This window comes from Myodes glareolus, chromosome 9, assembly GCF_982192425.1.
Source record: "Myodes glareolus chromosome 9, mMyoGla1.1, whole genome shotgun sequence".
NCBI lineage: Eukaryota > Metazoa > Chordata > Mammalia > Rodentia > Cricetidae > Myodes > Myodes glareolus.
This window is the reverse complement of record NC_142034.1, coordinates 95,873,648-95,895,454: the sequence shown is the minus strand read 5'-3', so window position 1 is coordinate 95,895,454 and position 21,807 is coordinate 95,873,648. Positions and strand designations below refer to the sequence as shown.

Sequence of the window (21,807 nt, the reverse complement as noted above, 5' to 3'; positions counted from 1 at the left end):
AGACCACTCAGGGCCCCAAGTCAGTGAAGGACAGGATCTAGAAAAGTCTTCTGGGCAGACCAGAAGGCAGGCGGGACCGGCATGGCCTAAGCCAGGCTTGGTAACACAACCCTGCAACCCTGCTACTTGGGTAGTAGAAACAAGTTCAAAGGTAGCCTGGTTGACGGAGAAGGCTTAGACTGTATGAACTGGATGATAATGGAACTTGGGAGAGTGACCTCATGTGACAAAAGTGTCTTTTGTTTGTTTTCTTGAAAGGCCTCACCATATAGTTCTGGCTAGCCCAGAACTCACTGTGTAGACCAGGCTGACTATCAACTCAGAAATCCACCTGCCTCTGCCTCCCAAGTGCTGGGATTAAAGGCGTGCACCACCACATCTAGCTGATAAATTATCTTTGCAAACATGATTCAGTGAAGGATCTCAATATGAAGTCAACTTGGATTCAAGAAAGGCAATGATGGCAAAAGTCCTTTCCTAGCACCAGAGGACGAGCAAGGTCCTGCCGAAGCAAGGCAAAGCCAGAGCCGTCTCTGGCTGCTATTGACACCGTCAGTCTTTTTTAGGCCTCTGGCCACCAGCACTGTTAAGAGAACAAATTCCTATTGTCCCAGGCCGTTAATTTGCATAACTCCTTATTGCAGTCACAGGAATCTAATAAATTGATCTTCTTGCTGATGGGACCTGGGCTCTCAGAGGTCCCCCAAGGTCAAGGCTGGCTTCCTGACACCACTCCTGAGTGGCTGAAGAGCTCGGCCATTCACTTGGTTACCTGAGCCCAGGCGACCTGTGAACAAAGAGAACATTATATTAAGTTGTACTGGCTGCACAGAAACCGGCGTGGGGGTAAGAGGCCTGTAAGGCAGGAGAGAGGAGTTTCAACTCAGGAATCCACTTGGAGCTCTCTTCTCCCCATGGGAATGACGTCACAGCCTTCTTATGCGATCCTCTTGCCCAGTATCAACTGTCCATCATCACCCCTTGGGGGTTGGGGGACCCTTGGATCTATTTCAGTTTGACTCATAAGGCTTGGGAGTTTCCAAAGGTAAGCGAGGAAGGCCTTAGCCTTGCACACACCCTGGACAAGGGACAGCGTGCCATTCTGGACACTGGCGGCAGCATCTGAAATTTTGTTTTCGAAGCCCAGCTTAGTGGCTGCAGACTATTACACCTACACTCAGAAGGCTGACAGGTTAATCAAATTGCTGAGTTCAAGGCCAGCCAGCACTACCATAGCAAAGAGGCCTTGTCTAAAAAAACCAAAAGAGAATCAAACTGTTGCTGTCATCCTTTTGACCGGGGTTTCTTCCTTAGCCAACAACTACTTTTATCAGCATTTAGATGAGTTTCGTTCTCAAATATCCTAGGGAGACGCTGAAAGACTGGAGGGCCAGAGAAGGGGTGGCAAAAGTCCCTAATCTTTTTTGTTGTTCTTGTTGTTTTGGTTTTTTGCTTTTGTTTTTGTTTTTGAGACAGGGTTTTTCTGTATAGCTTTGGAGCCTGTCCTGGAACTAGCTCTGTAGACCAGGCTGGCCTCAAACTCACAGAGATCCGCCTGCCTCTGCCTCCCAAGGGCTGGGATTAAAGGTGCCACCACTGCACGGCTTTTTTTAAAAAAAGTGTTTTGAGACAGGGTGTCATTAAGTAACAAAGGCTGACCTTTAATTCGTGATCCCCCTGTTTAAACATCCCTAATGTTGGGGTTACATGAATGTGTCACCAGCCCCATCTGACGTCCCTCATCTTAAACTGAAGGTCAGGTCTATTTCTTTCTTCCAGAGCCTTGGCTGCAGGCCTTGGTTGGGGACTCTTCTCTCGTCCCCAACCGAGGTCTGGTCCGGCCTTCCGAACCTGCCTGCCGGTGTCCAGGCACGGACTCACCCACTTGTAGCCCAGCGGAGCCAAGCGATCAGCAGGGTGGCGATAGGAAGAAGTAGGGCGGCGGAGGCGGAGGCGGCAGCGGCGGGGGAAAGGCGGGGAGCGGCCAGGGCTCACGGGGCAGCGGCGGCGCAAGCAGGGTGAAGGGTGAGGGCCGCGTGGGCAGCGGTGGCAGCGGCTGCGGGGGAGATTCCGCGATCAGCGGGGGCCGGCCGCGGGCGCCCACGGGCCCCGGGATGGCAGCGACAGCTGCCTCTGGAAGCGGCGGCAGCGGCAGGTGCGCAGGCGGCGGCGCGGGCGCAGGCAGGCGCGGCAGGTCCTGCAGGGCGAGCGCGGCTGGGGGCGGCGCGGGCGCGCAGACCTCGGGTGGCAGCTCCGGCAGTGCCAGGTGGACCCCGGGGCCCCAGGGCGCCAGCAGCTCCGGGCGCAACGGGAGTGCGGGCAGCGGCGGTAGCTCGGCCAGAGCGAGAGCCGAGGGCGGCGGTGGTCCTGAGCTCAAGCCGGGAGGCAACACGGGCAGCGGAGGGTGCGGCAGGGACGATGCGGGCGGTGGGGTGGGCGGCAGGGACGCACGGGCCCGGCTCAGCCGAGAGTGCGCGCGGCCGCGCCGCGGGTGCGAGCGGGGAGCGGGAGCGGGGCCACCGCGTCGCCAGCTTGGCCGCCGCTGCCACCCCAGGGCCCAGTGAGCGATGCCCGCAGCCTGGGAGCGAGATCCAGGAACCCGCTGAGGCCCGCCCAGCCAATTGGAGTTGCCTGCAACACGTTCCAGCCAAACACAAGCTGGTGCGCTTACTGCCTGGGCAACCCAACCAATCATCGTATTCCGCGGTGCCTCCTTCGCCTCCCGCTATCCTTCGAGGTGCACACGCGCCCTGGGCGCCCCCTCCTGGCCCGATGGTGCTCAGCGGCTGCAATCTTCAGGCCATGCCCCACCAGTATAGAATGTGCCACCGTAATCATTGCTATTTATCAATGGTGACTCTGGATTGATACATATTTTCATCACATTTTCTATTTTGAGACCAAACATCCCAGGCTGGTATCAATACGTAGCAAAGTATGGCATCTCACTCATGATCCTCCTACTTGCACCTCTTAAATCTGAGATTACAGACCACGACCATATAGAAAGAATATCATAATTCAAAAAACAAAGTTTTGGGCCTACTAGATGACGACTACGCCTACTAGTTGTCTCCAAACCTGACGACTAGAGCTCCGGAGACCCACAAAGTGGGAAGAGAGAAGCAATTCCTGTGATCTGTCCTCTGACCCCCAAACCCGTGGCACAAACACACACAAATAAATAAAGTACTCTAACACAATGTTTTGGGTTGAGTACGCAAAGTGCTTTCCGTAGCATGCATAAGGCCCTGATTCCAGTCCTCAACCCTACATAAATCAGGCATAATACCTCTAACTCAGGGGAGATGGAGGCAGGAGGATCAGAAGGTGCTCAAGGTCACCCCCAAGTTCAAGGCTAGTCTGAGGTAGATGGGGAGGGGCAATATGCAATATGCATTATATACGTTAAAGTTGCCAATACTTGTGACTGACAAGCAGGTGAGATTCTGGTAAAGAAAAAATAAATAGTGGTTGAAGCCTGTAATTCTAGCATCTGGGAGGTGGTGGTAGGAGAACCAGGAGATCAAGGCCAGACTCGGCTACATAGCAAGTTTAAGACTACCTTGGACTACCTGACATTCTGCCCCATATGTGAAATGAAGCAAAGAGGAAAAAAAGAAAAGACAAAAGGGTTAATCTCTTCAAAACTGATATTGGAGGATACTGGATAGATGGCTCTGTGGTTAAGAGCACCTCTCTCTCTCTCTCTCTCTCTCTCTCTCTCTCTCTCTCTCTCTCTCTCTCTCTCAGTTTTCTCTGTAGCTTTGGAGCCTGTCCTGGAATTTAAAGGTGTGCGCCACCACCATCCAGCACATTTCTTTCTCTTGCAGAAGACCAGGGTTCGATTCCCAGCATCTACAAGGTGTCTTATAGTCATCTGTAACTTCAGTTCTAGGGGATCAAGTGCCCTCTTCCAACATACATACATTTGAGCAAAACAGTCAGCACATATAAAATAAGATTTTAAGAATTAAGAAAATTTGGAGGGGCTGGTGAGATGGCTCAGTGGTTAAGAGCACTGACTCCTCTTCCAGAGGATCTGGATTCAATTCCCAGCACCCACATGGCAGCTTGTAGCTGTCTGTAACTCCAGTTCCAGAGAATCCGACATTATTATACCAATGCACATGAAATAAAGCTAAAATAAAGCTTTTTAAAAGAATAAATAAAAATTAAAAAATAAAAAGAAAATTTAGATGCCAGGCCGTAGTGATGCACACCTTTAATCCCAGCACTCAGGAGGCAGAGGCAGGCAGATTTCTCTGAGTTCAAGGCCAACCTGGTATAAAGAGCAAGTTCTAGGACAGTCAGGGCTACACAGAGAAACCCTATCTCCAAAAAGCAAAACAAAAGAAAAAGATTTGAGGCCAGCCTGGTCTACAGAGGGAATTCTAGGCCAGCCAAGGCTGCGCAGAGAGACCATGTCTTGAAAGCAAGTAAACAAACAAAATTTTAAAAAAATAATAATTTGGAATTGGGATATTAGAGATTTTATTAGGATAATTAGTGACACCAGAAGATTCTAGGGTTAATGGCCCGGATGACCCGGGGAGATTGGCTGCAATAGTGTGCGTCCCTAGCGTGTTCAAGACCCTGGACTCCATCTCCAGCGTGGGACATAGGGTATTGTCTAAACCTCCCTGAGAGCTGCCACTGGGAGCAGGTGGTGTCGGCTCACAATCCTGCTCTCCAGCAAGGAGGAAAGCCTTGTGAAGTAGAACCCATAGTGAGGTGAGGAGGAGAATCGGGAGATAACCCTTTGAGGTATGGGCTCAACTTCTTAACCTCACTCTGAACCTTTCCTTGGAGGCCCGTGTGTCCACCTTTGCGGCTCCACGAGGGGGAAACGAAGACACCCAGCAGCATGAGCTGACATGGGGTAAGGACAGGTGACTGGCTTTAAGAAATATTTGGAAGTTCTGTAATCTGGTAGAGTAAGGATTTCAGGAAGCCTTGGCTGCTTGGGAAGGCATTGTGGGGCCTGTGCCCTCACACTATTTAGAGATCAATAGACTCAAGTAGACGGTATTTTTAACTGAGGTGATTTTTTTTATTTAGTTGACTTTTTTCTTCTGGGGCCTGAATCCACACCGTTGAGTTCTGTGACTGAGCTATATCCCTGGTCCCTGGTGTCTATAATTGTTTGAGATAACTAATTTAGTTCATCAAGTTTGTAAGCCATTCTAAATATCTGTACTTTAATGAGCATTAGCCAATGAATGTGTAAGTAAATTCTATAACTAAGTTATTAATATAGTGACATCTATAAGGAAAAATAATGTTTTAATTATAAACTGATTGGCCTATTACCTCAGGTTTCTTATTACTCTTATAACTTACATTAGCCCATAATTCTTCTCTGTGTTAGCCACGTGGCTTGGTACCTTTTTCTGTGAGGCAGTCACACCTTGCTTCCTCTAAGGCTGGGTCACGACTTGGAAAAATACTTTTTTTAAATGTAAGCAGTTTTTAATAAAAGCTATGCATGAGACGCCCCCACTTCTGTATCTTCCCAGTCATTTCTTCTGTGTATTTACCCTTCTCCTTTCCTACTTGTCAGGACCTGGCTTTCCTTGCCTCTGCCTCCCGAGTGTTGGGATTAAAGGCGTATGCCACCACCACCTAGCTCCAGGATCATCCTGTGGTCTTTGTCGTCCAGCTTTATCCTGGTGATACCCACCGTGCTGGGGTGGATGCCCACATGAACAGTTGTGACATTAGCCTTTTCTCACTGCACCAGTTCAATGTAGATGACGTATCTCTTCCTGTACACTTGGACCACTTTGCCAATTTGCTGGCCTTTGTTGTGTCCTCGGACAACCTGAGCTTCATCATCCTTTCTGATGGGCACAGATCGAACACTGTGCTTCTGTCTCAGCTCTTTGGAAAGAGGGGAAGACACGATCTTCCCCCGAATGTGAGAAGGTGCATTGAAATGCCGTTTGTGGTTCTTGCTTCAGTCAGAAGTCACAAAGGGATTGAACTTCATTTGAGTGGCTGTGATCCCAGGGGAAAATATTTTTGAGCCTGGTGTGGTGCCTCCTGCCTGTAATCCCACCATTTCAGAAATGGAAGCAGGAAGATCAGAAGTTCAAAACCAGCCTCAGCTATATAGCAAGTTAAAGGCCTAATTTATGTAACGGGGTTACATAAGAACCTGTCTCCAAAAGGCTGGTGAAATGGCTTGGCAGGCAAAAGTACTTGCCATATAAGCCTGACATGTAACCAGGCTTTAAGGTCGAACCCACAGAAGAAGGGGAAAACTACCTCCCAAAAGTTGTCTCCTGGCCTCTGATTTATGGTACACACACACTGACCATCACACACTATCATACACATGCAAAATAATAGTAAATTAAATAAATTAGAAAACATGATATTTGGGGCTGAAGAGATGGCTCAGTAGTTAAGAGCATTGCCTACTCTTCCAAAGGTCCTGAGTTCAATTTGTAGCAACCACATGGTGGCTCACAACCATTTGTAATGAGATCTGATGCCCTCTTCTGGCCTGCAGGCATACACGCAGACAGAATATTGCATACATAATAAATAAATAAATAAATAAATATTTTTAAAAGAAAACATAATGTTACTTTTATTTTTTAATTTTAATTATTATTTTATGTGCATTGGATGTTTTGCTTGCATGTGTCTGTAGACTATGTGCATGCAGTACCCTTGGAGGCCAGAAGAGGGAGTCAAATCGCTGGTATTCCAGACACCAGTGAGCCGATTTGTGAGTGCTAAGAATTGAAATCTGGTCCTCTAGAAGGGCAGCCAAGTGCTCTTAGCTGAATCACCTCTCCAGACCCCACCTTATTTTTTGAGATAAGGTCACCACCTGTAGCCTGTGATTGGCCTTGAACTCTGAATTCTCCTGCTCAGTTTCTGGACCCTGCTTCTACCTTTCAAGGTTAGACAGAGTACAGCCATCACACCCAGCTTCTTTAACAACTTAGGTGAATGATTACAAATTAAAACAAGTTCTAAAGTGTTCTTTTGCGTGGCAAACACTCCCTAAATCCTAGACCCCCAGGACCCTTTTCAGAGGCAGTCTTTCTTCTCCAGTGCTGGAGGCCAAACCCAGGGCCTTGAACGTGACAGGGTTCAGTTGAGGTACACACCCAGCCAAAAGACCCCTAAACTGGACATGTTTTCCCTAGACTGGAAGCAATCTGGTTTGTTGTCATGTCTTCCATTTTGAATAGAGCGCCTGGCTGAGTGTCACCTGGTGAGTGGTGAGTCAGGATGTGCCACCCTCATCAAAATCAGCACTTCTCCATGACACAGAGGCAACAAAGAATCATACGGCTTTATTGATACTGCAGCCCAGAGGATACCACAGGCAGGGCAGTGTCCTGGGCAAGCCTTGAGATCCCCCAGCTGTGCTCCCCCAACCACGCTCTAATGCAGAGACCCTCGGGGCGGACAGGGGACAGGCTCAGCGCTCAGCATTTCCCAGAAGGGCAGTGTCCTGGGGAGAGGCAGAAGAGCATTTCAGGCACTGGGGATGTCTCTGAGGTCATCAATCAGCAGTCTAAGGGCCATGGAGTCTACTATCCCTCCCAAGGACTGGGGACACCTGGAGAGATGACAGTGGTGGCCCCTGAATGGAGCATGTGGGCCACCATGACTCCTCTTACCTCTGTAACGGTTTCCTAGCTGGCTCTTGGCATCAGCCTTCACTTCAGAACCCCCTGCAACACAGACCACAAGACAGGGGCTTGTGGGACACCAGGGGACTTCTGCCTACCCAGCTCCTTCACCCCAGACTTGTAGAGATTCTCACTTACCAAAGTGTTCCCGTCCCAGCTCTGGCCTCAGGTGCCCATAGGGTCCTGGGAAAGAAGGGTTAGGGTAGCCAAATTACATAGCCCTGGGTCCCCTTCCTTTCCTCCAAATCTCAGTACAGCATTCAGGCTGGGCTCGGGTATGTTCCCTCCTTCCCTCTACACAGCTATGGGCGAGGCCTGGACTCAGGACCTGATACTACCTACCCACCCTTATTCACACACCCCATTTACCTGCCTGGTTCCCAAGACCTGCATATCCATAGCCTGCCTTCATTCCAGCCCCCCAGGGCTGGAGGGCTGGCCAGGGGGAGCCCTGCAGGGTTTCATCCTGACCTGCAGGGGGAGAACTAGTATGGGTACACTATCCCCCAGAAATGGGCTCTCAGGAGGCCCCTGTCCCTCTGGCTCTGAACTGCCCTTGCTTGATTATCATCATCATCATCATTATGTTACCATTTCTCTGTAGGGTTGGAACTGTTGTCTTAGGATACATAAGAGTCTCTTCCCTGAATCCTGCAAAAGATCCGTTATTTATTACTACCAGGCTCCCGACTATGGTCCATCCCCTTCCTCACTGTATCTGGTACCCTGGGTCCAACTCACCATTCCTAAAACTACTGGCTATGGGGAACCCTGGAGGATGAAAGAGAAGGTTTAGTGGGGGTGGTAATAAGTCTAGCTTCCTGCCCCACATCTCAGCCCCCACACCCACCCCCTCCCCAGACACCTGACTGCAGGATCTCAGGGGAAATTCCAGCTTCCAGAGCTCCATTTCCGTAATAGAAACCTGCAGGCAGGGCAGCAAGGAGATAACAGAGCAATTCAGATTGAAGAGGCAGAGCCCCAACCCCCTCCCACTCCTACCCCTGGTGGTGCAGGGATGGAATTACAGCTACTTGGGAGACTGAGGCAAGAGAACCAAAATCTCAAGGTCTGCCTGGGCTATACAAGTCTCTATCTCCAAACAGAAAAGAAAGGCTGCTGAGATGGCTCAGCCAGTAAGGCACTTGCTGTGCATGTCTGATGTGCTGACTTCAGTTCCCAGAAGCCACATAAAGATGGGGAGAACTGACTACATAAAGCTGTTCTCTGATCCCGGGCAGTGGTAGCACACGTCTTTAATCCCAGCACTCGGGAGACAAAGGCAAGTGGACCTCTGTGAGTTCCAGGTTAGCCAAAAGACCAAAACATAATAATGATAATAATAATAATATCAAAAATAGAAAGTAAAAAGAAGAAAGGCTGGGGTGTTTGGCAGCTCCACCCCCCTGATTCCCTCATCTACCTCCACATCCGGCCGTCCCAATGCTGCTTTCCCCGCTGCTTCTCCAGAAGGCTTCCCTGACTTCCCTTCTGGGCAGCTTCCAAAGCTGCTTTCTCCCCAACTTCCTTCTGACTGTCACCGTACCCACCTCAGACAGGGTCACAACTGTCACTGGCCACCACCGTGGAGGAGTGGAGGTCGGGTGAATAAGAAACAGAACAGTGGAGTCACATTCCTGTAAGCCCAGCACTCTAGAGCAGATGGGCAGAGGCAGGCAGATTGCAATGAATTATGACCAGCCAAGGCTACACTGTGAGATTCTGTCTTAAGAAGGAAGAGCGAGAGACAGAGACAGAGAGAGACAGAGAGACAGAGACAGACAAAGAAACAGAGAGAGACAGCGCACCAGAAATAAAAAGTCTGGCCATGAGACAGATTTGCTTGAGGGCTTACCAACTTTCTGCAGCTTGAGGCCACGGAAGCCTGAGGGAGAGGAGATTGTGGGTCAGAAATGACCCTGGCCTTTCCCTCCCCTCTTCTGGAGATGGAACACAGAAGAAGGGAAGGGGAGGAGAAACATCATTCTCACCCGGTTCTGCTTCAGCTCCATAGCCATTGAAGGCCTGGTAACCTGTGAAAAGGGTGGAGGTTAGCAATGGAGGGTTGAGACCGCAGATCTCCTAAGGGACACGTACTGACATTAGGAGCCTTGAGGAAGTAGCAGGAACTGCCCTGCTTACATGGAACAGAGTCATAGGAAGAACTTAGAAACAGCAAGAGACTTTGAGGGTTGATTGCAGAGGGACTTCCTGGCTTTAGGGTATCTGACGCAGCTTGAGGATAATGATGATGAGAGGACCTGATGCCCGAGAGAGACAGGAATAGAGAAGCTGAGGGTTTGCCCCTCTGAGAGTCAGGACTTGGAGACAGACAGACTCACACCTGCTTTCTGAGGCTTCAGTCCCCACTGGATGGCAGGGGTTGGTGCTGGAATGAGAGACACAGAAATGAGCCCTGTGCAGGTTCCCTCAGAGCTTCAGAGAAATGCAGCCAGGCCCAGCCCCTCCCGGTGTCACATGCCTCCTGGCGCCTCCCTACCCGCAGGCTCCACACTGACCTGGGAATTTACCATTCTGCACTGGGGGTAGGAGCTGGGATTTCAGGCCCCAGCTACCTCCTTTATCTGACGGGGCTCCAGGAGTGGGGGACCTGGGGAGGAGCTGTGGTGGGGCCACCCCACCATGGCAGGAACCTAGATTAGGGAGAGCGGGAGGCCAAGTGTGAGGAGCTGGCTCCGGGTGGTTCTTCACCCTGTGTCACTCGGGACGCCTGGGTCAGGACAAGCCATGGTTTGCAGTGCAGTGGCTTCCAGGACATTCACAGCACTCCCAGAGACATCTACCAGGTGAGACAGCCAAGTTCTGTGGGCCCGACTGCTCAGAGGGATAAGGTAGCTGAGACAAAGGGCGCTGGCTGTCAGCCCACCCAATCCCTCCACCTCCCAGCCGTGCCCTCTGACCCCTCTCCTGACCAGGCTGGAATACTCACCTGGCTGGGCTGCCATTCCCTGTCCATTGCTGTAAACTGGGGAGGAAAAGCAGTAAATGAAGGGCAGGATGGGGGTGGAGGGAAGGACAGGGGAGGCAGGGGAGAACGGAAGGCAGGAGTGAGGGGGGCTTTCTCACTTGCCTGTCTTCGGAGGTTTCATTGCCCCTCCCAGGCCTGGTGGAGACAGAGAACCGATCACATACACACACCCTCCCCTGGGAGTGAAGCTCTGTCCCACCACCCTACCCCCCACACTCACCTGTGAAGACCCCCAGCCTGTTCTCTGGCATGTACCCTGGGAGGAAAGCAGGCTATGAGAACCGGGCTACCACTGGGTGTGGAAATAACAAGGGAGTCAGAAAGAGGGACAGAAAGGGCCTCACCTGGCTTCAGAAGCTGCCCAGGCCTGAAGTGAGATGAACAGAGCATGGGGGACCCCCCCACCCCTTCCCAGGACCATCTGTGCCTAAGGTGCCTTCTTCCCCTTTCTGTGCCCCTTACCTGGCTGTGGTCCTTTGCCTTGGAAGGCTCTAGTTCCCAGCCCATTTCTGTACCCTATGGAGACAAATGGCGTTACCCCTCCTCTAAAGACCTTCCTCTGATCTATGTCTAGCATCTGACCTACACATCTATGCCTCCTCCCCTTCCTGGTCCAAAGCTGATGGGAACTGCAGGGTCTAGTGAGCGGAGAGAGATGGAGGACAGGTTTTGCAGAAACCAGGGGTCCCTTCGGGTAGGTCCTAGAGTGAGTATCTATCCACTTGCTTCCTCTGTTCGACTTTCCCAGCCCCTCGCCTGTTACCCCTCAAGCCCCTAGGACCTGCTTATCGCTGTTCTGAACTGGGAGGAGGAGGGAGAAGTGAGCGGAGGATGGAACTACGTTAGAGAGGAAGGAACTTTGGCCTCCCCTTTAGTGAGGCCAGAAGCTAGAGACTCCTTTGAACCTGCAGACCTGACGGGGGACAGTGACTGGACACCAAATACAAACTCCCTTACCCAGCTGGACTCCATGACCATGTCCATTCCGAAATCCTGGGGATACAGATGGAGGGGAGCATTAAAGAGGGAGGGAAGTTTGGGGGGGGAAGCAGATAGGTGGAAATTCAGGCTAGAGCTGGCCGCACCTGACTTCTGGGGCTTCATGTCTGTTCCATAGTCTGAAAGAGATACAGGGTACAGGTGAGGGATGCTGGGTCCCCTACCTCTGGGCCTCATAAGCCTACCCTGCTCCTACCTTGTCTGTAGCCATTTTGAGCAGCAGGGCCTATGGGAGGACAGGGAAGATGCTATAGATGGGCCGTGGAATAAGAGGCCAGAATGAGGGGTCCTTTAGTGTCTCTCACCTCCCTCCCTGGCTTCATAATCCCCAGCATTCCTACTGATTTACATATTTCCTTCATAGGAACTAAGGCCAGACTCCTTGAAGACAGGCCTAGGAGACCCCTTCCCACCATGATCTGAAGGACTAGGGTGGTGAGGACAGAGATAAGGAGAAAGAACATAACCTCACCTGGCTTCTGAGGCTTCCCTCCTACTCCTACATTTGGCAAGAGACAGAGAGGGGCTGACTGGCGTCCCCTCAACCCTCTGTCCTCCTGATATCTGTCCCTAACCCTCCTCCCCATCTGCCCAGTTTCCCAACATCACCGTAAGACATACGCCCAGGAGACCACACCTGGCAGGGCATCCGGTCCATTTCCATTCCCATAACCTGGGGAGAAAGGGGATGGGGTGAGACGGGGCCTCCAGAGAAGGGGCCAGGGGGAATAAGGGCTATCCCCTCCTCTGATGAAGGAAGACACAGGACCTAAGCCTCAGGCTAGACCGCCCATCTTCCCACCATCCAGTCAGGCTCTTTAAGAGGCCCATCTGAGCTGTAGGTCCTCATCTTTCCTGTCCCAGTCCACTGTCCCAGAGAGGGAGGCATGGTAGCGTGATCATGGATCCAGGGGGCGTGGTCAGGGCCCTGTGCTGGCTGGCTCTGTCAACTTGACACAGCCTGGAGTTTCTGGGAAGAGGGACTCTGAACTGAGAAAATGCCTGGGATTGATTGATTTATTGTTCATTTATTTATTTATTTATTTATTTATTTATTTATTTATTTATTTATTTATTGTGTATACAGTATTCTCAGTATTCTGTCTGCATGTATGCTTGCAGGCCAGAAGAGGGCACCAGATCTCACTACAGATGGCTGTGAGCCACCATGTGGTTGCTGGAAATTGAACTCAGGATCTTTGGAAGAACAAGCAGTGCTCTTAACCACTGAGCCATGTCTCCAGCCCTGTGGAGCATTTTCTTGATGGTGACTGGTGTGTGAGGGCCCAGCTCACTGTGGGCGGGGCTGATGGTCCTAGGTGCAGAGAGAAAGCAGGCTGAGGAAGCCTAGAGAAGCAAGCCAATAATCAGCACTCCTCCGTGGCCTCTGCCTTAGTTCTTGTCCTGTCTGCCCTTCATGACGGACTGTGACCAGGACATCGAAGCCTAAATAAAACTTTTCCTTCCCAAGTTGCTTTGGCTATGGTGTCTTTTTTTTTCTTTCTGGTTTTTCGAGACAGGATTTCTCTGTGTAACAGTGTAGACCAGGCTGGCCTTAAACTCACTGAGACCGTTTGCCTCTGCCTCTACCTCCAAAGTACTGAAATTAAAGGCACGTGCCACCACCATGCCACCGCCCGCCCTGGTCATGGTGTTTTATCACAGTAATAGAAAACTAAGGCAGGGACAGACCCAAAGTAGACAGGACTCACCTGGCTTCTGGGGTTTCCTGCCACCTCCAAAACCTGTAGGAGACACACACATCTGGCAAACTCTGCTTGCTCACCCCTGCCCCATACACACACTGTATAAAAGTCTGCCAGTCCTTTCTGGACCCCTGCCTGCCTATGCCAAATCCATTCTGGGCTGCCAGACCTGTGTGAAGGGGGAAGTGTAGGATGTGGGGTTCGACTGAGGTGGAGGTGCAACTTTTCTCTTGTACAAAACTAGAACTCTAGAGTCCTGGAGGCCTGCTCCCAGCACCCCCTCAATTCTGTACCAACTCTGTCCCTCCGAGGCCTGGGAGGGGAGCACAGAAGGACACCCCAGATGTGGGTCCCTCAGGTCCTTATCTCACCTGACTGGACTCCCAGTCCATTATCATTCCCAAACCCTGGAGGGATAAGTGAAGGTGGAGACAGTTCAAGAGGGAGCACTATTGTGGAGATGGTTCAAGAGGGAGCACTATTATGGAGATGGCTCAAGAGGGAGCACCATTATGGTGGAGATGGTTCAAGAGGGAGCCCTATCATTGGCGGGAGACAGAATCATTGGCGGAGTGAATACCACCTGCCTTCTGGGGTTTTGCATGCGACCCAAAACATGATAGAGAAATGGGGATCAGTCAGGACTCCAGGAATGCCTCTCTTAGAATCCTAGTACCCTGGTTGTAACTCCTCCCAGCTTTTTTTGGTGCCTTACCTGGCTGGGCTGCAGGTCCAATTCCGTTCCCATTGCCAAATCCTGGCAGACAGTGGTAAAGAGTAAGGAGAGGCCAGGCTATGCAGAGGTGAGCAGGCCGTACAGGGGCATGGGGACAGGGAAGACCTCACCTGACTTTGGAGGTTTCACGCCCACTCTGATAGCTGAGGAAGAACCAGAAACTAGGTGAGGAACTGAGAGTTCCACAGAACCCCAGCCCTAGCACACACCCCGATTCCTTCATCCCCTCCTGTACCTACTCCATGGCCATTCTGAGCTGGAGGACCTGGGGCAAAGGGCAAGGTGAACAAGGGGTAAAGGGCAAGGTGAACAAGGGGTAAAGGGCAAGGTGAACAAGGGGCAAAGGACAAGGTGAACAAAGGCAAGGGCCCCCAGTCAGCCCCCACTTCACAGTCATGCAAAAAACCAGGGTTCCTGAGGACTTGCCCAACCTTCCTCCTCAATGGCTGGCCCTGTCCTCTGAAATCTGAGAGGGAAGGTGGGCTGTGGGCACATAGACCCTCCCCCCCAACACAGCCCACCACCCTCACCTGGCTGGGCTCCCAGGCCAAGTCCATTCCCGTTGCCGAATCCTGGGGGCAGAGAAAAGTGAGCATGAAGGGGAATTCAGGGCCCGGGGAGAGACTGGCAGAGGAACAGGTCAGGACAAGGTTTCAGAAGGAAAGAAGATCAAAGTGAGGGACCTGGGATTCCCACTTGGGGGCCTCCCAAGGAGCCCAGCCTACCTGGTCCATAGCCATTCTGTGGTGCAGGACCTAGTAGGGGGGAAAAAGAGACTAAATATCAGGCTTCTTTCTGAAATTCTACCCAAGGCCTGGAGCTCCATCTCCATCCACCCACAGACAGTTGTGCAAGGGTCCTAGCATGAGTCATACTGTGTGCTCTCTTCTTATACCTTCCTTGTTTTCCTTGCCCCACCCTGAGGCATCCAATCCTCGTGGCCTGAGTATTCAGACCCACAGTGCTTAAGACAGTCCTGCCCTGAATCTGTCCCCCAGGTCTGGCTCTGGCAGTCCCTCACTTTCTGCCCCCTTTCTGTCCTCTGCTGCTCCTCAGTCTCTTTCCTGGGTTCCTTTCTTCTACTCATGTTCTAGAAAGTGATGGTTCTGTCTTCTGTGATGTGCCTTTAACCTCCTTCTTAGGTCTTGCCTCTCGAAAGCTCTGGATGCCATCTCTCTCCTTCATATACATTATTTTCTGCGTTCTTGGCCCCTCAGCTGTTTCTAGGGCCCGCAACCTCTTTCTGTGGACGTCTCTACCATGATTCTCTGGTCTCCACCGGTTTTTAGTGAACCACAGCAAACTCCCCTGTTTCTACTTCCTCTGTCCTGGAATGCTCAGGGTGGCTCTCTTGACAGCCTCGGTACCAAGCCAATGTCCTATCTGTTTTTCCCATCATGCCTTGGGCTCCACACCTGACCAGACCAGAAGGGGTGTGGTTTGTTGAATGAGTGTTTGCTGTGTGAGGCTAAATCGGAAAGTAAGCAGCTGGGTCTCACCTGTCTTGTGGGGTTTTAGTCCTTCTCCAAGGCCTGGGGAAGGAGAGAGACTTTTAGACCTCCACCTGTGCACTCCCTCCCAGGCGTGTGTGTTGAAAAAATCACAGTGCTTCACCTGGCTGGGCTCCAGTTCCTGGGAAGGCCCCAGCACCCAGCCCATTTCCGTTCCCAAGTCCTGGGGAAACAGTGAGAGAAAATGAGATTGCGGGTCAGGAGAAATGCGGGGATGTAAGCCCAAGGATGGGCGCCGTAAGAGCTCATCTGGTTTCCGGGGTTCTCCAGCCCCTCCAAAGCCTGGATGAGACGCATAAGGGAGGTACCCTCATTTCTGAGCTGACACAGGAGGTGCGGACGCTCTTATACGGGAACGAGGCTGATGCTGGGCAGCTCCTGGCTCCACCTGCCCTGTCCATGGACCTGTTCTTCACTCTTTCCTTCCCAGTTGGATCTTTACTTCTTTTTTGTTTGTTTGTTTGTTTTAAGACAGGGTCCCATTCCGTGTAGCCCTAACTGGTCTGGAACTCTTTATGTAGAGTAGGCTGGAGAGCTCATGGATACTTCTCTGCCTCCTGAGTGCGGGATTAAAGACCCTCATCATTAGCCAGGTAGTCGTGGCACAAGCCTTCAAGTCCAGCACTCAGGAGGCAGAGGCAGGTGGAATTCTGAGTTCGAGGAAAGCTTGGTCTACAAGAGTGAGCTCTAAGAAAGCCTGGGTGACACACACCACACACACACACACACACACACACACACACACACACACACACAGAGGCCCTTATCACTAAGCTCAGTTTTATCAGACTGGCCCCTAAGTTACTATTAGCCCAGGGTGACCTTGATAGAAGGTCTCTACCTCCCAAATCCTAGGATTACTTGTGCCACCATGCCCTGTTTTCAGGTTGTTTTTTTTTCTCTGTTAGTTGTTGTTTGATTGGTTGGATTTTCAAGACAGAGTTTCTTTATGTCATCTGGGCTGTTCTGGAACTAGTTCTGTAGACCAGGCTGGGCTTGAACTCATAGAAATCAACCTGCATCTGCTTCCAGAGTGTTGAGATTACCTGCGTGAGTAACCATCACCTGACGATGCTGTTTTTTGAGACAGGATTTAGCTTTGTAGCTCAGTCTAGCCTGGAATTCACTGCGTCTCCCAAGCTGATCTGGAACTCTTGTTGCTCCTGCCTTGGCCTCCTGAGCTCTGGAATTACAGGTGTGAGCCACCATGTCCTACAGAAGTTTTGGGTCTTGGTCCATAAAGTGAACTCTCCAGTCTGTGTGTAGTTGAACTAGGGCTACCTTGGTGGTGTCCATAGGGCTCAGCACCAGGTCTGGCTCAGGGACACATTTGGGAGATTGGTTAAATGAATGTGACCTCCTAAAAACCTTGCCTTAGGGTCCCCAGGTGAGCCCCCCACTTGCCTCTCCACCAGGGCACTTACCTGGCTGAGCCCCCAGACTGTTTCCATTGCCGTATCCTAAACGGAAAACTGGATGTGACCCGAGAGTTTGAGGAGTAGAAAAAAGACGGTCGCCGGTGGGTGGGGACAGAGTCAGGAGGACAGTGGGAAGAACAGGGGCCTGCTCACCTGGTTTCTGAGTCTTTGTGCCAGCTCCCAAGCCTGGGGGAGACCCAGGGAAACTAAGCCACATGCAGACCCCACACTGCTCCACTTATCCCAGGAATCAACTTTCTTGTTTCTTTTCTTTTTCTTTTTTTTTCAGTACTAGAGATTAAATTTGAGGCCCAGTGCACACTGGGGAAATGCCCTACCATTGAACTATATCCTAGGTCATCTTTTACTTTTATTTATTTTAATCTATTTTAAAATTCTTTGACAATTTTATTTATGCATTTCGTGGATTTTGGTTATTTTCACACACACACACACGCACACAAACACACTCATACACATGCACACAAACACATACACACACTATTATGTTCTCTTTTTCCCTTCCCATCCTCCTCCTACTAATTTTGTGTGTATGGGGTAGGGAACAGGGTCTCCCTGTGAAGCCCTGGCTGTCCTGGAATTCAATCTATAGACCAGGCTAGTCTCAAACTCAGAACTCCTTTGGCCTCTGCCTCCCAAGTACTGGGATTAATATGTGTGCCACTACTACCCGGTCCCCTATTTATTTTTATATATTTATTTATTGAGAAAGTCTTACTATGCAGCCCTACCTGGCTTGGAACTCTATATACATCTACCAGGCTGGCCTCAAACTCACAGAGATCAACCTGCCTCTGCTTCCTGAGTGCTGAGAGTAAAGATGTGCCCACTTTATTTAGTTTTGGAGACGAGGTCTCATGTAGGCCGATCAGGCCTTGAGTTGCCTATGGAACTAAAGTTGATCTTGAACTCCTGGTCTTCCTACCTCTGCCTCTCAAATGCTGGAATTATAGGTCCATATCACGAAGCTCAGTCTACGTGGTTCTGGGGCTCCAACCCAGACCTTGACCTGTGCTGGACTAGCCCTATTCCAGCTGAGGGACATCACCGGTCTCTACCCCTTCTTTCTGGGACAGGAGCTCATGAGCTTTTCAGCCTGGCCTTGAACTCTCTCATCAGCCCAGGCAGTCCTTAAACTTCCAGCCATTCTGTCTCAGCGTCCAAGTATCTGAGATCACAGGTCTGTGCTCCAAGACTTGATCCCAGAAATAACCATCTCCTCCTCCTCCTTTATAATGAAGCCTTGACTGGCCCAGAACTCACAGAAATCCGCCTGCCTCTGCCTCCTGAGTACTGGAATTAAAGGCACACACCACACTGGGCCACAGAAAACAGCTTTGCTCTCCCAGACCATGACCTCCCCTAGATTCTCCCTCACTCTCATCTCCAGATCCCCAGTTTGGCCCAGGTACCCTCACCTGGCTGGGCTCCAACTCCAGGGAAAGCACCAACTCTGATTCCGTTCCCATTGCCATACCCTGGGAGACAGCAATAAAGAGTAAGGGGTGAGTGGGCCACACAGGGACATTGGGACAGAAGGCAGTCCTCACCTGGCTTTGGAGGCTTCATGGCCCCTCTGATGGCTGAGAAAGAAAGAAGGACTAGGTAAGAAATTCAGAGCTTCCCAGAACCCCAACCCTAGAACATACTCCCCCCAATCCTCCCATCTCCTCCTTTACCTGGTCCATGGCCATTTTGAGGTGCAGGGGCTGTGGGCAGAGAAAGGCAGTGGCTGCAGCCAGGCCAGTAGGAGGCTAGATTGAGATGGTCCAGACCACTCCCATGGTACCTACCCCAGACATTTGTGGCCCAGGCCCCCAGCAGTTCTCTTAGGGAATGCCCAAAGATCAGCCTAGAAGACTTCCCTAGACTGGAGACTACTTCTCAAACAATAGGTCTGGCAGGCCAGTGAAGGGACCTGCCCTTGGGAGGTAGTGCAGGGACAGAGATGGAGACAGGGAGAGATGAAACCTAGAGATGACAGAGTTGAGTCAGAGATGCAGCATAAGAGGGAGAAAGAAAGAGCCTGGCAGTGGTGGCGCACGCCTTTAATCTTAGCACTCTGGAGGCAGAGGCAGGTGTATCTCTGTGAGTTCGAGTTCGAGGCGAGCCTGGTCTACAAGAGCTAGCTCCAGGACAGGCTCCAAAGCTACAGAGAAACCCTGTCTTGAAAAATCAAAAAGAAGAAGAAGAAGAAGAAGAAGAAGAAGAAGAAGAAGAAGAAGAAGAAGAAGAAGAAAAGGAGAGAGAGAGAGAGAGAGAGAGAGAGAGAGAGAGAGAGAGAGAAAGAAAGAAAGAAAGAAAGAAAGAAAGAAAGAAAGAAAGAAAAAGCAGAGTAGGAGAAAGGCAAGGGGCAGGCTTTTCTCTTGCCTGGCTTCCTGCTTCTGAGGTCTCATGCCCCCTCCTATGCTAAAGACAGACATAACAAGGTTGATATCCCTTGCCCTCTGAGCCTTCTTCACCACCCCACAGTAACTTCACAATCCTGCCTCAGTTACTCTCACCTGGTGGCCCTTCCTGCTTCAGGGCCCTACTGATGCCCAAGCCATTTCTGCCATTAAATACCGAGGAAAGGGTAGCAGGCCATCGGTGGGCATGTTTGGAGGACATAGGGAGTCATGGGCAGAGATGGAGCTAAGATATGGGCAGGACAGGATCTCCAACCCCTGAACTTGGCAATCCCCTCCCAGGCCTGAGTCAGATGGAGAACTGAGCCCTGCTCTTCTTTCAGAACCAGCTTCTCTCCTTTTGGTCCCAGGGTCCTTACCTGGCTGAGTTCCTGTCCCTGCAAAGACTCCAGCTGCCAGTCCAGGTCCATATCCTGAGGTGAAAGAGTCAGAAAGAAGAATAAAGAGGGGATGTGGGCATTGGGCTGAAAGAGGACCCGGCATGGAGAGGGCTCTCACCAGGCTTCTGGGGCTTCATAACTCCTCCAAAGCCTGAGGAGAGAGTCAAGGCAGATGATGCGACCCCAGGGACCAAGCCTCCCTCCTGGGATCTCAGTTCCATAGCCTTTCTGAACTGAGAGGCCTAAGGCGGTGTCTGGGGCTCAGTTGAAATGGTGGTGAGACAGGGTTGTCTGTTCTCTCCTCCCCACACCTGACGCCAGAGGTTGTCATGGTCTCTCTTGCCTGCCTTTCCTAAGTCACCAGCTCTGTCTCTTTGAGGTCCAGGGGAACTAACCTAGTGGTACCACACCCCCAAATGGGAACACCCCCACTTTTCTACACCTCACCTTGACAGGACGCTATATCTGGGCAAGCTCCTGCTTCTAGACCATTGGCATTACTAAACACTACGGAGACAGGGTAGGGCGTCAGGGAGGTACGGAGTTGGGGGGTACTATAGAGAAGGACAAATATCACCCGGGGAAGGCTCACCTGGCTTTGGAGGTTCCATAACCCCACCAACACCTGAGAAAGAGATGAAGGTCAACTGAGGGTCATAGAACTCCTCCTTCCTAGGGACAGCCCTTGGTTCCCAACCCCCCCATGGCAGCCCCACCTCTACCTGTTCCATAGCCATTTTGAGCTGGAGAGCCTGTGAGGTGAGAAAGGGTTGAGTGGAGGAAGTGTGGGGTCCCAGCTGAAGTGGGGGAGCCTCGAAACTCTTCTCTGAGACCAAGATAGAAACTGACAACCCTAAATGTTTCCTCAGCCCCTGTCATCCACCAGTTCTTGTCTGAGGCCACAGAAGAAGGCCTCCAAATGCTGACATCCTCCCACCCCATGGTGCTCACCTGACTGGGTGTTGCTGAGTCCTGGTTAGATGGATGGAGGAGAGGGGTGTGGGAAAGAGAGACAGAAAGACAGAGAGCTAGGTTGGTAGAGCTCACCTGGCTTTTGAGGTTTAGCATCTCCAAAGGCTGGGGAGAAAGAAAACAGGTGAGCACCGAGGACCACCAGGCCGAGGGTCTCCCAGAACTACCTGTTGTTCACATAGTCATCCTCAATGGCTACTCCCACCTTCTGGGCTAGGCTCAGATCAAAGGATGTGAAGGAGTGGACATAGCACGAACCATCCTTCCCTTGCGTCTCCTGCTGAGCATCTACCCAGTACCTAGTGTCCATTCCTAATTTCCTTACTCTTTTCTTAGGGTGGGGACAGGGGTGGGACAGTTTTACTCTGTAACCCAGGCTAGCCTAGAACTTACTATGTAGTCCAGGCTGAGGAATTCTCAGTGATCTTCCTGCCTCAGGTTCTGAGTTTGGGGCTCCCTGGCGTGAACCACCGTGCCCAGTTAGTTTTCTGTTTGCCTGTATCTGCTTTCCCTGCTGCTGTCTGGCCCTTCTTCCTGGGGGAGTGTCCTGCCCTGACCCTCAAGTTCTCACTGCAGCTCACCTGTTCCCAGTCCACGGGAGGGGCTGTAGCCTGAAGGAGAAAGGAGAAGTTTAGTCTAGGGACGGGCAGAAGGGCAGGAATCTCTCTGGGCCACTGCCTACACCTCTGACAATTCAACCTTGTATGTAACCATTTTGGATTGCCAAAGCCTGTTGGGTTGGGGAGAATTTAGAAGGGAGCCAGGAGGGCTAAATGTGGATGTCTCGTCTGTTTCTGAACCCCAGTTTCCCCTCTGGTCACAAGAGATGTAAGGACAGAACCAGAGGAACAGTCTGGGATTAGGGCACTTAACGTTGGGTTCCTGACTCCGTTTGCTCTCCTCCTCACCTGTGTATATAGCCCTTCTTTCCCATCAAAGATCCTTACTTTGCGCCCTTCCCTTCCTCAATTCCTGTCTTCATCCAGTCTCAGGGATTTGTCCTCCTACC

At 51.3% G+C, this 21,807-nt stretch overlaps 1 protein-coding gene, 1 long non-coding RNA gene and 1 other non-coding gene across 4 annotated transcripts; 1 reads left to right on the top strand and 2 right to left on the bottom strand.

The window, feature by feature from the left end:
• Nucleotides 1-7,297: 7,297 nt before the first annotated feature.
• Grep1 (glycine rich extracellular protein 1) lies at nt 7,298-10,884 on the bottom strand. The gene is made up of 12 exons (XM_087910784.1): nt 10,868-10,884; nt 10,609-10,782; nt 10,178-10,312; nt 10,003-10,047; nt 9,650-9,691; nt 9,514-9,543; nt 8,524-8,583; nt 8,400-8,429; nt 8,250-8,309; nt 7,797-7,841; nt 7,647-7,700; nt 7,298-7,477 (listed from the first exon to the last, which is right to left on the bottom strand). The coding sequence occupies exons 2-12, from the start codon at nt 10,622-10,624 to the stop codon at nt 7,452-7,454; spliced, it is 543 nt and encodes a 180-aa protein (XP_087766910.1). The 5' UTR covers nt 10,625-10,782; nt 10,868-10,884; the 3' UTR covers nt 7,298-7,451.
• Nucleotides 10,278-13,116, top strand: LOC148121036 (uncharacterized). 2 transcript variants are annotated; one of them, XR_015738919.1, is made up of 3 exons: nt 10,278-10,465; nt 11,222-11,353; nt 12,769-13,116. It is a non-coding gene; the product is annotated as an uncharacterized LOC148121036 (long non-coding RNA). The 2 variants fall into 2 exon arrangements; XR_015738920.1 differs by lacking the exon at nt 11,222-11,353.
• Nucleotides 13,117-18,455: 5,339 nt separating this feature from the next.
• Nucleotides 18,456-20,906, bottom strand: LOC125401864 (uncharacterized). The gene is made up of 7 exons (XR_015738691.1): nt 20,874-20,906; nt 20,549-20,578; nt 20,419-20,451; nt 19,806-19,859; nt 18,718-18,747; nt 18,589-18,621; nt 18,456-18,516 (listed from the first exon to the last, which is right to left on the bottom strand). It is a non-coding gene; the product is annotated as an uncharacterized LOC125401864 (transcript).
• Between the last annotated feature and the right edge of the window lie 901 nt (nt 20,907-21,807).

Bases quoted from the DNA above. Each gene is read 5' to 3' on its own strand.
- Grep1 (XM_087910784.1), bottom strand. The intron at 8,310-8,399 runs GTGAGTTGGACC...GATCTTTTGCAG, and splicing joins AGCCAGTAGTTTTAGGAATG to GATTCAGGGAAGAGACTCTT. The intron at 7,701-7,796 runs GTAAGTGAGAAT...TCTGTGTTGCAG, and splicing joins GCTGGGACGGGAACACTTTG to GGGGTTCTGAAGTGAAGGCT.